The sequence below is a fragment of the Oncorhynchus tshawytscha genome, unplaced genomic scaffold (genome assembly GCF_018296145.1).
Source record: "Oncorhynchus tshawytscha isolate Ot180627B unplaced genomic scaffold, Otsh_v2.0 Un_scaffold_1341_pilon_pilon, whole genome shotgun sequence".
NCBI lineage: Eukaryota > Metazoa > Chordata > Actinopteri > Salmoniformes > Salmonidae > Oncorhynchus > Oncorhynchus tshawytscha.
Window position 1 is genome coordinate 280,121 of NW_024609828.1, and position 19,248 is coordinate 299,368.

The window sequence follows — 19,248 nt, forward strand, 5'->3', positions numbered from 1 at the left end:
TTTTACTATATGTTCGATGAAGGACTGGGACTTAAGTGCTCTATTACAATTAAGAGATTACATTGATTATAAGTGTTGCAAATTCCCTCAAAATGTAGCTCTAGGCCATTACAGTATCCATTGTAGGACAACCCACTGAGACTGAGGCTGCCCTAATATGGGTACCATACTCTACAGGATGATTTTTGAATGAGAGTTCCATGACTAAACCTCTATCTCCCTATGAGACCGTGAAAGTCCATTTCTAACTCATTTTTACCCAATTCAACCCCTGGTCCCTCTGACAGCGCAACTAGCTCTAGTCTAGCCTAGAAAATATCAAGCAAAGATGTATCCATTGTCCACTCTATTTGGCCTATTTTTTTCTCTAGTTTTTCAAATAATTTCTTCAAGTCTGTGTGACCCAGTAAGTGAATGATACAGTAGTGTTAGTACCTGCTGTGCTGGCTAGGCAGCGAGGAGCCAGTGCCGGTAAGTGTGAGTAGCAGATAGCTAACTGACACATTAGCTTCTAGTTTTACTGGCCTTCTAGCAGATAGCTAACTGACACATTAGCCTCTAGTTCTACTGGCCTTCTAGCAGATAGCTAACTGATACATTAGCCTCCAGTTCTACTGGCCTTCTAGCAGATAGCTAACTGACACATTAGCCTCTAGTTCTACTGGCCTTCTAGCAGATAGCTAACTGACACATTAGCCTCTAGTTCTACTGGCCTTCTAGTAGATAGCTGACACATTAGCCTCTAGTTCTACTGGCCTTCTAGCAGATAGCTAACTGACACATTAGCCTCTAGTTCTACTGGCCTTCTAGCAGATAGCTAACTGACACATTAGCCTCTAGTTCTACTGGCCTTCTAGCAGATAGCTAACTGACACATTAGCCTCTAGTTCTACTGGCCACCTCCTGGGCTCTGTTTCCCTCTCCGCCCTTGTTCCTACATGATTTACAGCACCCTGTCAGGTTTCACACTGCTAGTCTCAGGTTCTAGCCCCAGTATAACTAGATCCCACCATTACCAAAGCACATGGGCTCCCTGGTCTCAGTCTCTCTCTCTCTCCATTTCTCTCTCTCTCCTCCAGGAACTCAGCAGCCACGTCAATTATTCAAGCCTAACAAGCTGTGGGAACACCAAACTCAATTGTTAATTTTAATTAAATCTCTCTCTTGTTCTTTGCTTTGAGGAAGAAGTGTTAATACCAACACTCAATAAAAATCTATAAAAATGTTCAACAATGGCTGCACCACCTGCACAGACTGAGACAACTGAATGTCAACACCCAGATACTCTCCAACTACCACAGCTGTCATATAGAGAGTGTGCAGACTGTCTGTTTCCTGAGCTGGTAGACTGGGCTGTCAGCAGCCAACAAGGGCATCCTCAAGAGGACTGTGAACCTGGGGTCCAAGCTCTGTGGGCTGCAATGCAAGGGGCTTCAGGGCCTCTATAATAGACAGGTACGGTCTTTTTGGGGGGTATTTTATTAGGATTCCCATTAGCTGTTGAAAAAGCAGCAGCTACTCTTCCTGGGGTCCACAAGGGACAAGGCCAAACACGTCGTAGAGGATCCTACACACAATCTTGCCCAATGTTTTGAGATTTTGTCCTGTCACTGTTCAGCAAGAATAGGAGCAAGGCAAGTTTCATTCCGATGGCCATCAGGCTGCTGAATAGTGGGACATAGGACAGATGTAGGATGCTGAACAGTGAGACATAGGACAGATGTAGGATGCTGAACAGTGGGACATAGGACAGATGTAGAATGCTGAACAGTGGGACATAAGACAAATGTAGGATGCTGAACAGTGGGACATAGGACAGATGTAGGATGCTGAACAGTGGGACATAAGACAGATGTAGGATGCTGAACAGTGGGACATAGGACAGATGTAGGATGCTGAACAGTGGGACATAAGACAGATGTAGGATGCTGAACAGTGGGACATAGGACAGATGTAGGATGCTGAACAGTGGGACATAGGACAGATGTAGGATGCTGAACAGTGGGACATAGGACAGATGTAGGCACAATACATGGTCGGACAGTAGACTGCAGAAATTGAATAATTATTATCTTTCCAGTGTTTTCCAGTTTGAATGTATTATAGTGTTTTGTATCGTTTTGTGTATTTGTATGCTGGCTTCACAAAATGAAATTCCATGCATATCGTGAGGTATGGTATGTAGGGTGATGGTGTCATGATGTACGGTGTAACAGGACTCAGTCCACTAAGACAGAGAGGTCCCTTGACAGGGGAGTGAGGGGAGGAAGGTGAACCAAACAGGTGTAACATGTTAGAGGAGATGCTGTTGGGTCTAATGCTGTGCCAGCTCTCTTGTCTCTGCTGCTTGCTTTCAGGTCATTCCTGGAGTGGGGGAACGATTGGGTTTCCAAATAATTTAATCAAGTTATCTCCTGTTATTGAAATATTTTATTCAAGCAACTTACAGTACATACAGTTAATTCATTAAATAATCGGGACAGTACCTTGTTTTTTGTTAATGTCTTTTTAAGTATTTTATTTGTTCAAAGGACAGAGACAGTAGAAAGGGAGACAGATTTTTATTTAACCTTCATTTATCCAGGTTAGTCTCATTGAGGTAAAAATCTATTTTTCAAGAGATACCTGGTCCAACCAAGACAACAGCAGGGGTGAACAATGTTTTCGACAAATATGTAACAACTGACAGACACCATCTTTTTTTTTTCAATGACAAAATCATGCAAGCGTCATAGATTTAAAAAATCTATCATATGTATCACCGCATCAAGTCCGAATGACAATCACATTCCTCGGTAACGTGAGTCAACCAAACTTTTAAACTCCTCCAGGGAAACAAGCTCCTGGGATTTCAAGCTGGTCTGGAGAGGATTACAAGACCACAGAGCTGAGTAGCTAAAACACTTTTTGCCATGAGCCATTCTGATTTTAGAAATGGTTAAAAGTAACTAGGAGTGAGAGCATAATTGGTATTGCTTTTCTGACCTTATCAAAGAAGTACAGAGAGAAAGTGACAGTTTTCCCAAAATTGCCTTATAGATCATAGTAGACCAATGTTTGAGCCTACATAGAGTCAACGAAGACCAGCCAACAGCACTATAGAGATCACAGTGGTGTGTCAGAAGCTTTTGGTTGGTAATTAACCTAAGAGCTGCATGATACACGGAATCAAGTGCCTTCAGGGTTGTGTTTGAGGTCGGCATATAACTGACATCACTGTAGTCCAAGACAGGCAGGAATGTACACCGTACCAGCTCTTTTTTGGCCTCCAAAGAAAAACAAGCCTAATGCAGGTAATAAAAACCTATTCTCAACTTGATCTTCTTTACCAGGTTCTCAACATGATTAATGAAGCTCAGCTTCTCACCCACTCAAACTCCCAGATATTTGTACGTCTTGACTTGCTCTATTGAATTTCCTTTCAATGTAGTAATGGCATGGTTTTCAGAGAGTTTAGTATTGGAAAATACCATTGTATTTTGTTTTAGAGGAATTCAGAACAAGCTTCAATCCTACAGATTCTGTTGAATGATGTTAAAAGCTGTTTGAGCTTTTACAAAATCCAAAGTCAAACTGCTTCCACTTGAATTGAGAACACTGCCATCCGCACTAAAATTTTACATCAACTGTCTCAATATGTCTCCCAATGTTGTTTATCTAGATAATGAACAACAGGGGACTTACAATTGATCCTTGATGAACACCTGAGTGCAGCTCTATGATGTCAGACTTACAACCACCTGCCTTATTAAACTGGGTTCTATTTGACATGTAGTTCACATGGTCCACAGTGTCAAATGCCTTTGACGAATCTATTAACATGGCATAATGCAACTTCTTATGCAGAGCACAGTGAATATCATCCAAAACCATACATGTTGTTGTAACAGTGCTGTGGCTTGCCCTGAAACCTGATTACAAACCACTCAAAATATTGTTTTCCTGCAGGTAGTCTTTAAGCTGCTTATTGACTAGGAACTCTGTTACTTTTGCCATAACAGACCATTTTGATATGGGCCAATAGTTACTCTATAGAATGGGAACACCTCCTTTCAAAACAGGTAGGACAAAAGCCATCCAATCATCAGCCGAATCAGACCTTCTTGCTTTAGCCCACACAGTATTCCATTTCCTTATGATTTTAGCTAGTTCACCTGAGAACCAAGGGTTGTCTCTGCCCTTAACTATGCATTGTTTGAAAGGGGAATGCTTGTTGCATACATCCTGGAATGGTTTGTGGAAGTAAGAGAAAGCTAATTCAACGGAGGGAGACAGAGGTAGGATTCGTAACCCCACTGCCAGCAGGTATGTGTGGTCCGGCAGCAGCCACAAGACCAGACTCTAGTACGTTGACATTTGCATAGCTACTCAAATATAACCACTCTGTTTTTTTATATTGGGTTCTGCCACTAGAAACCATCCCATAGCCCTAAACATGTAGTTCCAATGGCTCAGTGGGTAGAGCATGCTGCTGGCAAAACCAGGGTTTGAGTCCCGCATGGGCCACATATACTGAATAAATGTGACATACTGTAAACGCACACACACAGCCTAGAAACAGTAGAAAAGAAAGTCACACATTCAACCTTTACTGTGAACGTGCACATACACAAAAACCCATACAAGTCACCGTGTGTGTGTGTGAGTGCATCCGTCTGTGTGAATGCTGTATGACTGTCAATGTCAACAGTTCTGTAAGTCACATTGGATAAAAAACTGCTAAATGCCTATCTTATTATTACTATGGTAGACAGCTGGACTGAGCAAATACAGTATACAGGAAGACTGACTGGAAAAAGGAAGACAGACAGACACACATTCATCCTTTTGTGTGTACACACCACATACACATGCTTAGAAACTCACTGTACACCTGTTCTGTCTGCACCTAGTCTCAACAATAATAAACGCAGACTACCTTGTCATTGAAGACAGGTGATACTGTCCTTTGGTCTCAAATACACACACATGCACACGCACGCACACACTCACACCTACACCCACACCTCTTATTTTTCTACCTCTGTGTTTAGCCTACTGTGAGATACAAATTATGCCAAATGAAATAACCAATGGGATGGATGATTCCAGGCTCTGCTGAACACATGTCCAGAAATATTCTCAGCCTCCAGTATTTATGCTGCAGTAGGTTATGTGTCGGGGGCTAGGGTCAGTTTGTTATATCTGAAGTACTTCTCCTGTCCTATTCGGTGTCCTGTGTGAATCTAAGTGTGCGTTCTCTAATTCTCTCCTTCTCTCTCTCGGAGGACCTGAGCCCTAGGACCATGCCCCAGGATTACCTGACATGATGACTCCTTGCTGTCCCCAGTCCACCTGGCCGTGCTGCTGCTCCAGTTTCAACTGTTCTGCCTTCTTATTATTCGAACATGCTGATCATTTATGAACATTTGAACATCTTGGCCATGTTCTGTTATAATCTCCACCCGGCACAGCCAGAAGAGGACTGGCCACCCCACATATGCTCTCTCTAATTCTCTCTTTTTTTCTCTCTCTCTCGGAGGACCTGAGCCCTAGGACCTGAGCCCTAGGACCATGCCCCAGGACTACCTGACATGATGACTCCTTGCTGTCCCCAGTCCATCTGACCGTGCTGCTGCTCCAGTTTCAACTGTTCTGCCTTATTATTATACGACCATGCTGGTCATTTATGAACATTTGAACATCTTGGCCTTGTTCTGTTATAATCTCCACCCGGCACAGCCAGAAGAGGACTGGCCACCCCACATAGCCTGGTTCCTCTCTAGGTTTCTTCCTAGGTTTTGGCCTTTCTAGGGAGTTTTTCCTAGCCACCGTGCTTCTACACCTGCATTGCTTGCTGTTTGGGGTTTTAGGCTGGGTTTCTGTACAGCACTTTGAGATATCAGCTGATGTACGAAGGGCTATATAAATAAATTTGATTTGATTTGATTTGAAATATTCAGCTGGGGCCTAGAGTGTTTCCTGGACCGGTCACATATTCAGGGGGACTGGGCTAGTGGGCTCTAATGATGAGATGTCTAGGAGTCTATCAGAGATGTGCTGCTGTGTCATAGAGATTGAGGACTCATCATGGATTTAAACCGTTTTAGCATGGACATTGCCATTGAGTGCTTCCACCATGCTTCCGCCATTTTAAATTAGTCAAAGTAGTCAACTGGGTGGGGCTTCCTATGGGTTGTAGCCTCAATCAAACTGCCCATGCTGTCACAGACACTATAATAGCACAGATATAAAGATGAGTCCTCTATCTAGCTCTATGTGGTATGCTGACACCTTTCCCTTTCCCTACTTCTCCAGATGTCTTCCTGGTGGTAGGAGGCCCTCTAATGGAGGCATGATGGAGTGCAGTAGAACAGTATTTCAGGATTCCTCCTGAGAATCAGTGGTGATTTTAGCATGTAAATCTTGGTGGGGCAAACTAAACATTTTTTTATGCATGCCAGCAAAGACACAACACTAAACAATACATTCATTGCACTATAACGGTGACAAACGGTGCACACAAACTATTCGGGCCTACATAAAGCTGTTCCAACAGCAGAGCTTTGTTTTCAGCACCCTGGAGTGAATCCTTACCACCACAACATCAGCGGAGCCTTGTCTGGCAGCGAAACAGTTCATTCAGCCTCATTTACTGCCTTTAAAAAAAACATGCAATGCAAATAGTCCGGATAGCCATTTGATTAGCTGTTCAGGAGTCTCATGGCTTGGGGGTAGAAGCTGATATGAAGCCTTTTGGACGTAGACTTGGTGCTCCGGAACAGCTTGCCGTGCGGTAGCAGAAAGAACGTTCTATGACAAGGGTGGCTGGAGTTTAGGGCCTTCCTCTGACACCGCCTGGTATAGAGGTCCCGAATGTTAGGAAGCTTGGCCCCAGTGATGTACTGGGCCGTACGCACTACCCTCTGTAGTGCCTTGCGGTCAGAGGCCGAGCAGTTGCCATACCAGGCGGTGATGCAACCAGTCAGGATTTTCTCTATGGTGCAGCTGTAGAACTTTTTGAGAATCTGAGGACCACATTTTTTCAGTCAACCGGGGGAGAAATGGCGTTGTCGTGTCCTCTTCACAACTGTCTTGGTGTGTTTGGTCCATGATAGTTTGTTGGTTATGTGGACACAAAGAACTTGAAGCTCTCAACCTGCTCCACTATAGCCCGTCGATGAGAATGGGGGCGTGCTCGGTCCTCCTTTTCCTGTAGTCCACAATCATCTTCTTTGTCTTGATCACTTTAGTGAGATGTTGTTTACCTGGCACCACAATGCCAGGTCCCTGACCTCCTCCCTATTGGCTGTCTCATCGTTGTCTGTGAGGACTACCACTATTGTGTTGTTGGCAAACTTAATGATGGTGTAGGAGTCATGCTTTGCCATGCAGTCATGGGTGAACAGGGAGTACAGGAGGGGACATAGCATGCCCCTGAGGGGCCCCCGTGTTGAGGATCAGGTGGGAAAGGGCAGTGTGGAGTGCAATAGAGATTGCATCCTCTGTGGATCTGTTGGCACGGAATGAAAATAGGAGTGGGTTTCTGGGATAATGGTGTTAAATAGGAGTGGGTTTCTGGGATAATGGTATTGATGTGAGCCATGACCAGCCTTTCAAAGCACTTCATGGCTACAGATGTGATTGCTACGGGTCGGTAGTCATTTAGGCAGGTTACCCTGGTGTTCTTGGGCACAGGGACTATGGTGGTCTGCTTGAAACATGTTGATATTACAGACTCGTTTAGGGACAGGTTGAAAATGTCAGTGAAGACATTTGCCAGTTGGTCAGCGCATGCTCGGAGTACACATCCTGGTAATCCGTCTGGCCCTGCGGCCTTGTGAATGTTGACCTGTTTAAAGGTCTTACTCACATCGGCAACGGAGAGCGTGATCACACAGTCGTCCGGAACAGCTGATGCTCTCATGCCTCAGTTTTGCTTACCTCGAAGCGAGCATAGAAGTAATTTAGCTTGTCTGGTAGGCTCGTGTCACTGGGCAGCTCGCGGCTGTGCTTCCCTTTATAGTCCGTAATAGTTTGCAAGCCAGAAGCTCTACCCTTTAGCTCAGTGCGGATGTTGCCTGTAATCCATGGCTTCTGTTTGGGGTATGTAGGTGCGGTCACTGTGAGGACGATGTCATCGATGCACTTATTGATGGGGCAGCAGGTAGCCTAGTGGTTAGAGCATTGGGCCAGTAACCCAAGCTGATTGAATCCCCGAGCTGACAAGGTAAAAATCTGTCATTCTGCCCCTGAATAAGGCAGTCAACCCACTGTTCCCCGGTAGGCCGTCATTGTAAATAAGAATTTGTTCTTAACTGACTTGCCTAGTTAAATAAAGGTTGAATAAAAAAATTAATTGATGAAACCAGTGACCGATGTGGTGTACTCCTCAATGCCTTCGGAAGAATCCCGGAACATATTCCAGTCTGTGCTAGCAAAACAGTCCGGTAGCTTAGCACATGTGTCATCTGAACATTTCCGATTGAGTGAGTCACTGGTACTACCTGCTTTCGTTTTTGCTTGTGAGCAGGAATCGGGTGGTCAAATTTGCCAAATGGAGGACGAAAGAGAGCTTTGTACACGTCTCAGTATGTAGAGTAAAGGTGGTCTAGAGTTTTTTCCTCTGGTTGCACATGTAACATGCTGGTAGAAATGAGGTAAAATGGATTTAAGATTCCCTGCATTAAAGTCCCAGAGCTACTAGGAGCGCCGCCTCTGGATGAGCTTTTTCTTATTTGCTTATGGCCTTATACAGCTCGTTGACTGTGGTCTTAACGCCAGAATCAGTTTGTGCTGGCAAATAGACAGCTACGAAAAATAGAGATGAAAACTCTTGGTAAATAGTGTGGTCTACTGCTTATCATGAGATACTCTACCTCAGGCGAGCAAAACCTTGAGACTTCCTTAATATTAGATTTCGTACACCAGTTGTTATTTACAAATAGACACAGACCGCCACCCCTTGTCTTACTAGAGGCAGCTGTTCTATCTTGCTAATGCACCGAAAACCCAGCCAGTTGTATGTTATCCATGTAGTCGTTCAGCTACGACGTGGTGAAACATAAGATACTACAGTTTTTAATGTCCCGGAGGTAAGATAGTCTTGATTGGATATCATCCATTTTATTATGAAATGATTGCACGTTGGCTAAAAGGACTGATGGTAGAGGCGGATCCTTACAAGGCACCCCGACCAACGTCCCCAATATCTACGCCTCTTCTTCATGAGAATGACGGGGATTTGGTCCTTGTCCGGAGTCTGAAGTAAATCCTTCACGTCCGACTCGTTAAAGAAAAAAATCTTTGTCCAGTACGAGGTGAGTAATCACTGTCCTGATATCCAGAAGCTCTTCTCGGTTATAATAGATGGTGCCAGAAACATTATGTACAGAATAAGTTACAAATAACGTGAAAAAACACACACAATAGCACAATTTGTTAGGAGCCCGTAAAACGTCAGCCATCTCCTCCGGCGCCAGTGATCCCCTTAGCACTTATTGTTGAATTTGCGATTTCCAACTTGCTGTGTAATGTTTATGTTGAATGGCCGATGAGCACCAATACGTTTTTATCTATAATTTCTCTTCATATGAAAAGCTCGGGGACTTTTATATATATATATATATATATATATATATATATATATATATATATTTTTTAAGCTAAACTGGTCGTCTTCCCACCTGCCCTGAATGACGCGTCGCCACCACTGCTGATATTAAGCAATAACAGCAGAAGCTACAGTATATTAGACCAGAACTAGTCATTAGCTGCATAGGGAGAAAGTTTTCTTTACACACACAAAATCATACCTGGTCCGGATGGACCTGATCAAATCAAAGATGTCTGTAACAACTAACATAACTCCTCTCTGAGCGAATCACTTTCACCGGATGTGACGTAAGACACTGAGTCGGGCATCCTTCCTTTCGGTCGCAGGCTGCAGCGGTCTGATAAGTAACGTCCCCAGAAGTCAGCTGTTGCTGGAATATCGGTTGTTATTGGTTCTTTTGGAGGGCACTAACCACCCAACAATATGCCCATGTACCAGGTAAAGCCCGTCTTTGGGGATGACATAAAGACTGATTTGCCAACCTGCATGTACAAGTTGCCGAATATCCACGCGCAGAGAAGTGCAAGTGGCTGCTCGGAACATGCGCTTCAGGTAACTAACGTTATTTGAAATCCGACCATAAATGGACTAGCTAATCTCACTAATGTCATGAATTAACTAGCCAGCTAATAAATGTGACATTTTGCTGTCAAAAATGAGCTAACGTAACATAGCCCCACAACAACAACAGTTAGATCATTTGCCAGAAAATTAGCTAACGTTAGCCTAGCTTCAACCCTACCAATCTCCTATTCGGCTGATGCAATGATGTGTGGCTGACTAACGTAATTTGAGTTAACTACTGTAGCTAGATGTTTTGGTTGTGCCCCCCAGAATTTGTGACAGGACTTTACCAGTACACTACTCCGAACGTATATTTTCCTCTACAGAGTTAGTTAGATTTTAGCAGCCAGCATATGATTGGCCCAGGTCAGACATTTTGTGTGCTAGACTGAATGGATGATATGGGTGGGTGTAACTGACTGCCAGTAATTTACTACTGTAGCTAGCTAACGTTAGGAGCCCGTAAAACGAGACAGCAACAAAAACATGTCATTATACAGTATAATGAACAACTAGGTTATATAGACGTGCTCTCATTTCTAGTAGCCTTTTTCTATGTGATGGTATGTAGGCTAATGGATTCAGCCATAGCCGAGCCTAATATTATAATGTTGCTAGCTGGCTATAGGAATGGCTCTGAATTCATCCTTATCAACAATGACTCCCTGTTTACAATCATCCGACCAAATTATCTAGCTACTTTATAAGAATGAGTCAATGACACATTTCTGTTTTCATGTTTGGTGTTTTGTTGACAGCTCACCTAAAGATTTCCTCAGGAAATTCTTTCTTGGCAATCAATCCCTTCACCTCCCTCAGTATTCAGTCCCCCTCAAACAATTATCTGCCTAACTACATAGTCCCTCAGTGTGACAAAGGCCTAGCCAATGTTGCACTGAAAGTTGCTAATATTGTGTTGATTCGATGACAATCGCCACAGTAAAGGGAAACATTGATAGTGTTAACTAACAGGGAAAACTCTAGAAAGTTGAGAAGTTCAATCTAGCGGCAGTCCCGGGGGAGTTGCGTGCCTGCCAGCAGCTTGGAGGGAACATTGGGCTTAACATGAATGATCATGTAATGTGTGTGTATTGTGTTAACACATTTCCTTCACAGGGCCCTGAGGGCAGCATGGGTGTGTTTGTTTGTGGCAGGGTGTGTTTACTTTCTCTTTTTGTCAGACAGGTGGACCCTGCAGTACAGGCTTTGGAGCTGCGTCAGCATAAAATCAAGTGTTTGTCTTAATGTACTATATATGTGTTAAACATAGCTCTCCACCCCCCGTAGAATGGGACAGAGGTGGACCCTGCGTTCAGAGACCTGGAGGTACGTCAGGATAAGATCATGCGCAGGCTCAATGAACTGAAGGCAGCCGTGGATGGCCTGGCCAAGACCGTGACCACACCCGACGCTGACCTGGACCAGACTGTGACCTCTCTCTCCCAGAGTCCCACAGCCACATCCTTTAGAGGCACTGCAGACCTGGACTCCCTACTGGGCAAGGTGAGGAATAGAGCTCTTGTCTGTTAAATATCTTATAGAAATAGAGCTCTTGTCTGTTAGAGATCTTATAGGAATAGAGCTCTTGTCTGTTAGATCTGATAGGAATAGAGCTCTTGTCTGTTAGAGATCTTATAGGAATAGCAATTCATTAAGTTGAGTTTCGTCAATATGCCGCATAATTTGTCTATTTCGGCTGTGCCACGACTCAAGTTTGGTGGAAACGCCTTATGAGGGTATCATCATAATTTGTCCTGTACCCATTAGGACCTTGGTGCCCTCCGGGACATTGTGATCAACGCCAATCCGGCACGACCACCCCTCACCCTGCTGGTGCTCCACGCAATGCTGTGCCAGCGCTACCGGGTGCTCTCCAGTGTGCATGTCCACTCATCAGTGTCCGGTGTGCCCGCGCAGCTGCTCTCCTGCCTGGGGCCGCGCCACGCAGACAGCTACGTCCGCCAGCGTTTCCAGCTGGGCTTCACCCTAATATGGAAAGATGGTGAGGGTTGGGTGTAGTCAGAGACAGGGTAGTAAAAGAGAAGAAAGTTTAGATTGGGAACAGTGGGTGGGCAGATTGGGTTAAGTGAAGGGGGTGGAGAGACTGGGTAGAAAAAGAGGGGAATGTTGGGAGAGGGGGGAGTAGAAAGAGTAGTGGATTGAGAGATAGGGTATGGCTAGGAATGTCACCTAGCTTCGAACTGACGTGACTGGTCTAGGTTAGTGAGATGTGATGTCAGACGTACTAGTATCGCTCACCATTTACTATTCTCCCCCCTCTCTCTCCGTCTCCCCCCTCTCTCTCCGTCTCCCCCCCTCTCTCTCCTCTCCCCCTCTCTCTCCGTCCCCCTCTCTCTCCGTCCCCTCTCTCTCTCCCCCTCTCTCTCGTCCCTCTCTCTCTCCGTCTCCCCTCTCTCTCTCCGTCTCCCCTCTCTCTCCGTCTCCCCCTCTCTCTCTCCGTCTCCCCTCTCTCTCTCCGTCTCCCCTCTCTCTCTCCGTCTCCCCTCTCTCTCTCCGTCTCCCCCTCTCTCTCCGTCTCCCCTCTCTCCGTCTCCCCTCTCTCTCTCCGTCTCCCCCCTCTCTCTCTCCCCCTCTCTCCCCCTTTCTCTCTCTCCCCCCTCTCTCTCTCCCCCCCCCTCTCCGTCTCCCCCTCTCTCTCCGTCTCCCCCTCTCTCTCCGTCTCCCCCCTCTCTCTCCGTCTCCCCCTCTCTCTCCGTCTCCCCCTCTCTCTCCGTCTCTCCCCCTCTCTCTCCGTCTCCCCCCTCTCTCTCCGTCTCCGTCTCCCCCTCTCTCTCCGTCTCCCCCTCTCTCTCCGTCTCCCCCTCTCTCTCCGTCTCCCCCCTCTCTCTCTCCGTCTCCCCCTCTCTCTCCGTCTCCCCCCCTCTCTCTCCGTCTCTCCGTCCCCCCCTCTCTCCGTCTCCCCCCTCTCTCCGTCTCCCCCTCTCTCTCCGTCTCCCCCCTCTCTCTCCGTCTCCCCCTCTCTCTCCGTCTCCCCCTCTCTCTCTCTCTCTCCGTCTCCCCCCCCTCTCTCTCCCGTCTCTCCCCCTCCCCCTCTCTCGCCGTCTCCCCCTCTCTCTCCGTCTCCCCCCTCTCTCCCGTCTCCCCCTCTCTCGTCTCCCCCCTCTCTCTCGTCTTCCCCCTCTCTCTCTCTCACCGTCTCCCTCCCTCTCTGTATCTCTATATCTCTAGTCTCCAAGCTGCAGATGAAGTTCAGCATTCAGAACATGTGCCCCATCGAGGGTGAGGCCAACGTGGCGCGCTTCTTGTTCCGCCTCGTTGCCCCTTACCCCAGCGACCCCGCCCTGGCTACACTGGTGGACAGTTGGGTGGACACAGCCTTCTTCCAGCTGGCTGAGGGCAGCGCTAAGGAGCGGTCGGCAGTCCTCCGCGCCCTCAACGGCGCTTTGGGTCGCGACCCCTGGCTGGCCGGTCCCGAGCTCTCGCTGGCTGACATCGCCTGTTACTGCTGCGTCCTCCAGACAGGCCCTGCCGCCTCCTCTCCAGCCAACGTCCAGCGCTGGCTTAAAGCGTGTGAGAACCTGGGCCACTTTGGCCCCGCCAACCCTCTACTGCAGTGACCACAGCTGCCTAGCAGATCTCAGGGTGCTTCCATGGAGTAGGTAGAAGATACCCACTAGCCATTGATCCAGAGTCAGATATTGCCCCAGTCCCCTTGTTGGGAATAGAGGTTTTGGGGTGAAGTAGTAGTCTGACCCTAGATCTGTGTACGGGTGACTTCTAGCTGGAGCGCCACCAGGGCCCAGCCTATGGGGTTTAACTGTATCTCTGCACTGTGCTCAGAACGAAAAGGGAATAATTGAATACACCTGTCACATCCCAATACTCTAGAAATGCTCCCTTACTCCCTTACTTGTGTATCTAAGCTTTGCAATGACTGAACAGATATAGATAGCTGTAAACACAGTTCTCCCTCCCTCGTGCCTAACAAGATGATCTACACAGATGGGTGTGTGTGTGGGGGCGTGGTAATGGGGTGTGACTTGCTGTTTAACTAAAGAAGCGGTTGAAAAATGTGACGCAACAGGACCTACTGATGTGGTATCTACAGTATGAAAAGTAAAACTTTGTAGCGTTTTTGTTCTTAAATCACTAAAATGTCCACTTTGGATCAAACTTTGAACTGTGGTTTCCCCTGTTTCTTTTGTCAGTATGTATGGTTAGTTTCAGCTTTCGTTCATCGCTTGAACCCTACTTCACTTATATAACCTGAGAAAGAATGAGACTGTTACTTTGTGACATCAATGAGTGTAGCTGTACAAAACATAAGAAACACCTGCTCTTTCCATGACAGACTGACCAGGTGAATCCAGGTGAAATGTCACTTGTTAAATCCAATTCGATCAGTGTAGATGAAGGGGAGGAGCCAGGTTAAAGAAGGATGATTAAGTTTTGAGACAATTAGACATGGATTGTGTATGTGTGTCATTTAGAGTGTGAATGGGCAAGACAAAAATATTTAAGTGCCTTTGAACAGGACATGGTAGTAGGTGGCAGGCTCACCTGTTTGTGTCAAGAACTGCAACGCTGCTGGGTTTTTCATGCTCAAGTCTCTCGTGTGTATCAAGAATGGTCCACCACCCAAAGGACATCCAGCCAACTGGAGTCAAAATGGGTCAGCATCCCTGTGGAAGGCTTTCGACACCTTGTAGAGTCCATGCCCTGATGAAATGAGGCTGTTCTAAGAGCAGAAGAGGGGCTAAGTCAATATTAGGAAGGTGTTCCTAATGTTTTGTACACTCAGTGTATGTGTTAGGTGTTACACACAGAATGACCTTGAAGGGATACTTCACCCACATTACAAAATGACCTCTTGGTTTCCTCCAGGCCTCGTTTTGTATCACTTTCCAATTATAAAACTGGGGGGGCAAAAATGCTATTTCAGAATGTGTTGGGGGCCATGTCCCCCCCCCCACTGTAAAGGTTGCGCCCCTGGTTTCCTTACCATACCAGCAGTCTATGGACAAGGTCCATAGGTCAGACATCAATCTATGCTGTGGTTTACCTGGTCACTGTCTCTGGCACAAATCCAATGCAAGTCAACATCCCATATATTAGTTTTTTTTGCGCTTCATGTCTGCATCATCTTAAAGTAACTTAATTGAGTTACACAATCCATTTTAGATTGAGATCAGTATGAACTTAATGCCACATCTGATCTATTGTAAATTAGTTTGGTAAAGCAAGCACTAACTACTGCAGTAGGTTGTCTGGGGTTTCACAGATGGTGTGACAAACGCTAAGAAGAGGAACAGAATGCACTGTCTGGCTGAAACACTTATGTCATCACATAATGGTATTTCTATATTCTTCCTAGACTCTTAATGTTATTTTCTATATTACGTTGTTCTATATTAAACCCAGTGGTGGAAAAAGTACCCAATTGTCATATTTGAGTAAAAGTAATGATACCTTAATAGAAAATGACTCAAGTGAAAGTCACCCAGAAGAATATTACTTAAGTAAACATTTTTAAATGGTTTTTGAATATTTGGTTTTGAATATACTTAAGTATCAAATGTAAATGTAATTGGTTAAATGTACTTAATTATCAAAAGTAAAGTTATAACCAATTTCAAATTCCTTATTAAGTAAATACTTTTGTATCATTACTTTTGATACTTTAAGTATATTTTTGCAATTACATTTACTTTTGATGCTGAACTATATTTAAAACCAAATACTTTAACTTTTACTCAAGTAGTATTTTACTGGTTAACATTTACTTGAGTCATTTTCTATGAAGGTATCTTTACTTTTACTTGAGTATGACAATTGGGTACTTTTTCTACCACTGACTAGTACTTTTGGGTGTGAAGGAAAATGTATGTGAAGTACATTATTTTCATTAAAAGGAAGTGAAGTAAAAGTTGTCAGATACCCCAAAAACCAATTTAAGTAATTAAGTGCACCACTGATTTAAACCAAATTCATCTGGATTGCTAAAAAAGTGTGAATTATTCAGTAGTAACCCATCTGTCCAATAGGTGGCAGGTGAGTCATTTACTATGGCTTGACAAACTAATCTTTTTGCCCTTCCAGGCTTTTCACAGATCAGTTCATATAACGCAGTATGTCAAGAGGTGGGAACAGAATAATCCAGCAGGTTTCTACTGTAGACACTTTTCCAAAAGACATTCAGTAAACATTCATGTAAACTCAGCAAAAAAAGAAACCTCTTCACTGTCAACTGCGTTTATTTTCAGCAAACTTAACATGTGTAAGTATTTGTATGAACATAACAAGATTCAACAACTGAGACATAAACTGAACAAGTTCCACAGTCATGTGACTAACAGAAATTGAATAATGTGTCCCTGAACAAAGGGGGTCAAAATCAAAAGTAACAGTCAGTATCTGGTGTGGCCACCAGCTGCATTAAGTACTGCCGTGCATCTCCTCCTCATGGACTGCACCAGATTTGCCAGTTCTTGCTGTGTGTGTTACCCCAATCTTAAACAAAGGCACCTGCAAGGTCCCGGACATTTCTAGGGGGAATGGCCCTAGGCTCAGACTATGACGGACCCTCCAAATCCATCCTGCTCCAGAGTACAGGCCTCGGTATAACGCTCCTTCCTTTGACGATAAACGTGAATCCGACCATCACCCCTGGTGAGACACAACTGCGACTCGTAAGTGAAGAGCACTTTTTGCCAGTCCTGTCTGGTCCAGCAACGGTGGGTTTGTGCCCTTAGGCGACGTCGTTGTCGGTGATGTCTGGTGAGGACCCGTCTTACAACAGGCCTACAAGCCCTCAGTCCAGCCTCTCTCAGCCTATTGCGGACAGTCAGCACTGATGGGGCGGCAGGGTAGCCTAGTGGTTAGAGCGTTGGACTAGTAACCGTAAGGTTGCAAGTTCGAATCCCCGAGCTGACAAGGTACAAATATGTTATTCTGCCCCTGAACAGGCAGTTAACCCACTGTTCCTAGGCCGCCATTGAAAATAAGAATTTGTTCTTAACTGACTTGCCTGGTAAAATAAAAATTAAATGGTGTAACTCGGTCAGTTGTTGTTGCCATCCTGTACCTGTCCCGCAGGTGTGATGTTTGGATGTACCGATCCTGTGCAGGTCTTACACGTGGTCTGCCACTGCGGGGACGATCAGCTGTCCGTCCCTGTAGCGCTGTCTTAGGCTTCTCACGGTACAATCTATTGCCCTGGCCACATCTGCACATCTGCAGTCCAGCATGCCTAATTCACACAGATGAGCAGGGACCCTGGGCATCTTTCGTTTGGTGTTTTTCAGTGTCAGTAGAAAGGCCTCTTTAGTGTCCTAAGTTTTCATAACTGTGACCTTAATTGCCTACCGTCTGTAAGCTGTCTTAACGACCGTTCCACAGGTGCATGTTCATTAATTGTTTATTGAACAAGCATGGGAAACAGTGAACAAGCATGGGAAACAGTGTTTAAACTTAGGACACTAAAGAGGCCTTTCTACTGACACTGAAAAACACCAAACGAAAGATGCCCAGGGTCCCTGCTCATCTGTGTGAATTAGGCATGCTGGACTGCAGATGTGCAGATGTGGCCAGGGCAATAGATTGTACCGTGAGAAGCCTAAGACAGCGCTACAGGGACGGACAGCTGATCGTCCTCGCAGTGGCAGACCACGTGTAAGACCTGCACAGGTAATGAACATAATGAAGATCTGTGAAATTATTTGGATTTTACAAATTATCTTTGAAAGACAGGGGCCTTTCTTTTTTTGCTGAGTTTACATTCAGTACCAGTCAGAAGTTTGGACACACCTACTCATTCAAGGGTTTTTCTTTATTTTATACTATTTTATACATTGTAGAATAATTTATGAAGAAATCAAAACTATGAAATGCCACATATGGAATCATGTAGTAACCAAAAAATGTTAAACAAATCAAAATATTCTTCAAAGTAGCCACCCTTTGCCTTGATAACAGTTTTACAACCTCTTGGCATTCTCTCAACCAGCTTCACCTGAAATGCTTTTCCATGTCTTGAAGGAGTTCCCACATATGCTGAGCACTTGTTGGCTGTTTTTCCTTCACTCTGCGGTCCAACTCAACCCAAACCATCTCATTTGGGTTGAGGTCGGGTGATTGTGGAGGCCATGTATCCTCTGCAGCAGAGGTAACTCTGTGTCTTCCTTTCCTGTGGCGGTCCTCATGAGAGCCAGTTTCATCATAGCGCTGGATGGTTTTTGCGACGGCACTTGAAGAAACTTTCAAAGTTCTTAATCTTCCGTATTGACTGACCTTCATGTCTTAATGTAATGTTGGACTGTTGTTTCTCTTGGCTTATTTGAGCTGTTCTTGACATAATAAGGACTTGATCTTTTACCAAATAGGGCTATCTTCTGTATACCACCCCTACCTTGTAACAACACAACAGATTGGCTCAAACGCATGAAGGAAAGAAATTCCACAAATTAACTTTTAACAAGGCACACCTGTTAATTGAAATGCATTTCAGGTGACTACCTCATGAAGCTGATTGAGAGAATGGCAATAGTGTGCAAAGCTGTCATCAAGGCAAAGGGTGGCTACTTTTAATAATTTTTTAACACTTTTTTTGTTACTACATGATTGCATGTGTGTTACTTCATAGTTGTGATGTCTTCACTATTATTCTACAATGTAAAAAATAGTCAAAATAAAGAAAAACCTTTGAATGAGTAGGTGTCCAAACTTTTGACTGATACTGTAGGTTGTCTGTATATCCTGTTTGTTTATTGTGGCAGCACCATTTCACCGAGTCATATTCCTGTACATGCAAATATTTGTATTTTATTTAACCTTTGTTTAACTAGGCAGGTCAGTTAAGAACAAATTCTTATTTAAAATGACTGCCTACCAAAAGGCCTCCTGCAGGGACAGGGGCCTGGGATTTAAAAAAACAAACAATATAAATATAGAACAAAACACACATCACAAGAAGAGAGACACAACCCTGCATAGAGACCTTAGACAACATAGCAAGGCAGCAACACATGACAACACAGCATGGTAGCAACATGACTACATGGTACAAACATTGGGCAAAGTCAACAGCACAAAGGTCAAGAAGGAAGAGACGACAATACATTATACAAAGC

The 19,248-nt window shown here is 44.8% G+C and overlaps 1 protein-coding gene across 2 annotated transcripts; it reads left to right on the forward strand.

Annotated features, from left to right (window-relative positions):
* The first annotated feature begins 9,880 nt into the window (after positions 1-9,880).
* On the forward strand, positions 9,881-14,300 carry aimp2 (aminoacyl tRNA synthetase complex interacting multifunctional protein 2). 2 transcript variants are annotated; one of them, XM_042319211.1, is made up of 4 exons: positions 9,881-10,033; positions 11,447-11,662; positions 11,927-12,161; positions 13,349-14,300. In XM_042319211.1, the coding sequence occupies exons 1-4, from the start codon at positions 10,019-10,021 to the stop codon at positions 13,735-13,737; spliced, it is 855 nt and encodes a 284-aa protein (XP_042175145.1). In that variant the 5' UTR covers positions 9,881-10,018; the 3' UTR covers positions 13,738-14,300. The 2 variants fall into 2 exon arrangements, with proteins under 2 accessions (XP_042175145.1, XP_024246396.2); XM_024390628.2 differs by having other exon boundaries at positions 9,886-10,147.
* The last annotated feature ends 4,948 nt before the right edge of the window (positions 14,301-19,248 follow it).